At 45.8% G+C, this 2409-nt stretch overlaps 1 protein-coding gene across 1 annotated transcript in view; it reads left to right on the top strand.

Annotated features, from left to right (window-relative positions):
• Positions 1–1952, top strand: part of CDCP1 (CUB domain containing protein 1) — a 13341-nt gene extending 11389 nt beyond the window's left edge. The window contains exons 8-9 of the mRNA XM_009994113.1: positions 185–266; positions 1505–1952. Coding sequence (XP_009992415.1) covers positions 185–266; positions 1505–1952 — 530 coding nt within the window. The remainder of the gene's footprint in view (positions 1–184; positions 267–1504) is intronic.
• The last annotated feature ends 457 nt before the right edge of the window (positions 1953–2409 follow it).

Genomic DNA, 2409 nt, shown 5'->3' with positions numbered 1-2409 from the left:
CCCCTCCAGCCTCTTGGAAATGGCTTCTGTTGCCCCACAGTGAGCATGGCTTGGAAACCCCTGCTCTGCAGGCAGCTGGTATGCTTAGTGAGTCTTGAGTAGGTTCAAACCCAGCTGGTTTCTAGGAGAAAGCTGGATTGTTTTTCTCTCATGCTCAGTGTCCTCGAACCTTGTCTTTTTGCAGACCTTGGAGTGATACTTGCTGTGGTGGCTGGTGCTGGAGTTCTGGTGGCTATTGGACTGACTGTGTGCTGTGTTAAGAAGAAGTAAGTTCGTAGTTCTTTGTGTGTAACTTAGCAGTTCAAGGTGGCATTCCAGGGGAGTTGTTGGACCCTCTGTTTCACCTGTTGATATAGATCCCTTGAACAAGGGTCTGCAGCACGAGGTAGGCAATGTGCTGGTGGCAGGAGTAGTGTGCTTCCAAGAACGCTGCTTCATTCTGAATTGTTTGACTTTAGGTGTAGAGCAGCCTTCCCAGTATCTCATTACTTCACCCTGCAGTGGATTGCCTACCTTGGCCTTAGCACAGGCTTCTGGCTCTTTTGTAAGATACGGGTTGGACTTTGTCAGTGATTCCTGCGAAGCGCAGTCCCAGTGAATGTGGCTGCTGCACGTCTGACTCCAGACATGGCTTTGTTCAAACAAGCTGTCGACTCAGATGTATTGGGAACTATTTTTTTTTCATCTAAACAACCTCCAGCAGCTTCTCCTGGAGTTTGCATATCAAGTGGGAGCATTTTGCTAGAAGATGAGCCCCTGGGGAGAAAACTAGGTTGTGCAAAGCAAACGTGTACTGTTACTCCTGCAGAGAAGATGAGCCCCTGGGGAGAAAACTAGGTTACTCCTGCAAGCAGAGTCTGAATCCATGGGGTCTCTGAAACACATTGCCCTCAGTTCTGGCAGGGTGATTGGGTCCTGAGCTGTAGAGCTGGAATTAATTTGTGTCATATGATGACTATATGAAGTTATAAGCACATTTTTTTTTTGCCACATGGGAAAAACTTTATAAATACAGGCTTTAAAATCTTCAGTTCAGCCTTTGGTCTTCCTATCCTGGGGACAGTCGCTCCAGAAAGTGCAATCAAGAAAAGTTCATTTGGCTTTCATAGAGGTCCCACTATCTTACTGGTCTTCAGCAGTGCTCAGCCTTGTTTTGTGAGGATCTAATGGGTTTTAGGTCCTTCTAGTGCCTGTGGGTGTTTGGAAACTCAGGGCACTGCACTGCTGGGGCCCCTGTACTTGGGAGGCAGTTAGAGCTAATCTTGCAAACTTCAGGGTCAGCAGAGCAGCAGTAGGTAACCAAATAGTGCAGTCTTATTTTCTACTTTGTAAAAAACCCATGTCTAGGCACAAGAGTTGTTTTTCTTAGTTTGCAAGTTAAGCCTTCAGTGCAGGTAAGGCTGCCAGACCTTGGGTGGCTGGGATGGGTAAAGAGAAGCTGCCATTATTGAGTTCAAACGCACCACCTGTTTCTAGCCTGTTAACAACTTCAACTCTGTGACAGGAAGAAGAAAAGCCAGAATCCCATGGTGGGAGTGTACAATGCTAACGTGAATACGGAGATGCCTAGGAAACAAGGCTTGTTCAGAAAAGAGAGGAAAAACAATGAGTCTCATGTCTATGCAGTTATTGATGATGCTATGGTCTACGGGCACTTGCTGAAGGAATCCAATGGCTCAGTTGCTCCAGAAGTTGATGTGTACCGGCCTTTTGATGGACCCATGGGTAGCTTGCCACCTTCTCCACCTCCACTCTCCTTCAGGAAGGACATTAAACGCTCTTCTAACACTGAGGAACCTCTTCCTCTGACAGACACAGACCATGACACATACACATTTGCTCATCAGAAATCAGAGAAATTGGAGGGCGGTGGGGATCCAGCTGAAAAGAATAATGGAGATGTGAGCATGTCCTTGCTGGAAAATAAGGAACAAGATGATTTAGTGGAGTAATTTCACACGAGGTGTAGCAGTTTCCTGTGGAAATACAGGTGACCCATAAGGGCAGGGGTCTAGGGAAAAAAACCTGAAGAGGAGTGTTATTTGAATGTGTTCTGATGTTGTTTTGTTTTGTATGTGTGGTTTTGGTGTTTGTGTTGTGTTTTTTTTAAAAAAAAGACCTTCAGCTGTTGATAGCTTTCAGTTTTAGAGTGAACATCTAGCAAACTCAAGTGGATTGAGTCACTCCAGAGCTGCGTGCACCTCTGGTTGTGATACAGGTGGTGAAGGTACACTCCTGCTTTTTATTATAAAGATATCAGGGAAATCAATTCCTAACTGCCAGCTTAAAGAGTGGGGACAGTGTTTTGTCCAGTATCTCCTCCTCTTTCAAGTCACTTCTTAGTCAGTGTTGGTTGGTGGCTCCTGGAAAGCATAGGCTACATCAGCATCTCAAGGCAGTTCCTGCTTG

This window comes from Chaetura pelagica, unplaced genomic scaffold (assembly GCF_000747805.2).
Source record: "Chaetura pelagica isolate M959 unplaced genomic scaffold, ChaPel_1.0 scaffold642, whole genome shotgun sequence".
Lineage (NCBI taxonomy): Eukaryota > Metazoa > Chordata > Aves > Apodiformes > Apodidae > Chaetura > Chaetura pelagica.
Note: the sequence above shows the minus strand (reverse complement) of the source record. Positions and strands in the feature narration are given on the sequence as shown.